At 46.8% G+C, this 2,500-nt stretch overlaps 1 protein-coding gene across 2 annotated transcripts in view; it reads left to right on the top strand.

Moving 5' to 3' along the window:
* The window catches only part of sqstm1 (sequestosome 1), a 9,625-nt gene extending 7,673 nt beyond the window's left edge, over nucleotides 1–1,952 (top strand). For both annotated transcript variants that reach the window (XM_080054455.1, XM_080054454.1), the window contains exons 8-9: nucleotides 1–243; nucleotides 612–1,952. The exon at nucleotides 1–243 is cut by the window's left edge and continues 640 nt beyond it. In XM_080054455.1, coding sequence (XP_079910581.1) covers nucleotides 1–243; nucleotides 612–766 — 398 coding nt within the window. In that variant the 3' untranslated portion in view covers nucleotides 767–1,952. The remainder of the gene's footprint in view (nucleotides 244–611) is intronic.
* Nucleotides 1,953–2,500: the final 548 nt, after the last annotated feature.

Here is a 2,500-nt window from a genome sequence, read left to right as displayed (position 1 = left end):
CTGGTCCCACTGGGCTGAGGGAGGCCGGCCCGTCTGGTCCCACTGGCCCGTCTGGTCCCACTGGGCTGAGGGAGGCCGGCCCGTCTGGTCCCACTGGCCCGTCTGGTCCCACTGGGCTGAGGGAGGCTGGTCCCACTGGGCTGAGGGAGGCCGGCCCGTCTGGTCCCACTGGGCTGAGGGAGGCCGGCCCGTCTGGTCCCACTGGGCTGAGGGAGGCCGCACTGTACCCACACCTGCCCCAAGGTGAGACAAGACACTGTGTTTGTGTGTGTCTGTGTAGTGCAGGGGTCCCCAAACTACGGCCCGCTTTTTATTGGCCCGCGGCCAATTTTAAAAAGATAATGTAATTTTTTTTTTTTTTTTTTTTTTGCATTTCTTAGTTAACCCACTAGTGCAGGGGTGTTATTTTAGCAAAGTGGCCCGGCCCTTCGTAGATTTTTCTGTATGTGGCCCTCACTGAAAAAAGTTTGGGGACCCCTGGTGTAGTGTGTGTGTGTGTGTCTGTGTGAGTGTGTGTGTGTCTGTCTGTCATCATATTGAGTGAGACAGTGAATGGGTCAGACAGTCATTTAGTGAATGCTAACGTCCTGCTACATGCTACCTCCACCCAGAGGCGGACCCGCGGCTGATCGAGTCCCTGTCTGCGATGCTGTCCATGGGCTTCACGGACGAGGGCGGCTGGCTGACGCGCCTGCTGCAGGCTAAAGACCACGACATCGGCGCCGCTCTGGACGCCATCCAGTACGACAAGACACGCCCCCTGTGATGTCATCACGACGTCACCGCGATGTCACATATACTCAACCAATAACGTCCATCTATGATTCATACTCGTTCTGCTCTCTGTGACCTTTCAGTTCATATAATCGTTAGTCGTCAATCAACTTTATTTGTTTCAGAGAGAAACCAAATTCTGTTTTAAGTTGTTTATTTGGATTAAAAAAAAACCTCTAACCACATCCCCCATGTTCACAGTCATTTAACCTAACCTAGGACAGACAGACAGACAGACAGACAGACAGACAGAATCCCCCATGTTCACAGTCATTTAACCTAACCTAGGACAGACAGACAGACAGACAGACAGACAGAATCCCCCATGTTCAGTCATTTAACCCAACCTAGGACGGACAGACAGACAGACAGACAGAGAGGCAGACAGAATCCTCCATGGTATTTAACCTAACCTAGGACAGACAGACAGACAGACAGACAGACAGACCCTAACTATACCCTCAAGATTAAAATACATTAAGTATAGGATAGACATTAAAAAAGAGAAATTAAAATATGACTTCCCCCATTGTCACATATATTGAACCTAACCTAGGACAGACAGACAGACAGACAGACAGACAGACAGACAGACAGACAGACAGACAGACAGACAGACAGACCTTAACCATAGTCTCAGACCATTAGTTGTTAAATTGGGTTAAACTTTTCTGGGCTGTCAGAATGCAGAATACAGTAAACATTAGCGTTAAGACAAGGCAGGTTTATTTCTATAGCACAGTTCAGACACAAGGCCATTCAATGTGCTTTACACACACACACACACACACACACACACACTGACATAAGGCCATTCAAAGTGCTTCCCAGGGGCATGAAATACATCAAGATTAAAATACATCAAGTATAGAATAAACATTAGAAAAGCGAATGTAGAACCTGTCTGTAACCTGTTTCCGTGGGACTGTAGCCCGCGAGGGGTTTGGGGGAACGGAGCCTTTTAAACCAGAGGAGTGACATCACCACTCCAGACCACGCCCACAATGATGATGTTATTGTGATGTCACATATATTCAACCAATAGCATCCATCTATGAGTTATCCTTGTTCCTGTAACCTGAGTTCATTTAGCCACTGATCGTTAATATGTTTATTTCCTCAATAGTCGTTTCCTCTCTGATCCATTCTGTCTGTCTCAATAAAAACCTGTCAATCAATACACCTGTTCAGTCCAGTCTGTTTGTTTAGCTTAGCTTTAGCATCACTCAGTGTGTTTCCATGGCACAACTAGATTGGATTAAGACATATACCGAACTAGACACTCGAACGGACCGCGTCACTTGTCTGAGTATACATGGCCTTTCAGAGAATCGGATAAATGTCCGATGCATGGCTGTCTCCACTATGCTAGGTGGCGCTGTAGCCCTTTCAACAAGTGGTTATAGAGCCACGTCCGGTTCCCTTCCGGCAACAACACTATTTTTTACGTCGTCTCCTTCCACTTTCTTGTGAAATCCTCCTCAGGGATTCTCGAGTAAGCACAGAACGAGAACTCCGATATGGGATGTCCGATCCCTGTATACATGCAGAGAGAATGCCGACTATGAACGAGTTATCTAGGTGTTCTTATCCGACTTCTCTTGAACCTGTCCATCAATACACCAAGTCTTTCAGTTGTTTATTATCATACCTTCACAATAAAAGCATAAACTATGCAGTAGATGGTATAACTCAAAGAACATGTGGATGACCATATTCATTTTGC

The sequence above is a fragment of the Ammodytes marinus genome, assembly GCF_949987685.1.
Source record: "Ammodytes marinus genome assembly, contig: scaffold_283, whole genome shotgun sequence".
In the NCBI taxonomy this organism is placed as follows: Eukaryota; Metazoa; Chordata; class Actinopteri; order Uranoscopiformes; family Ammodytidae; genus Ammodytes; species Ammodytes marinus.
Note: the sequence above shows the minus strand (reverse complement) of the source record. Positions and strands in the feature narration are given on the sequence as shown.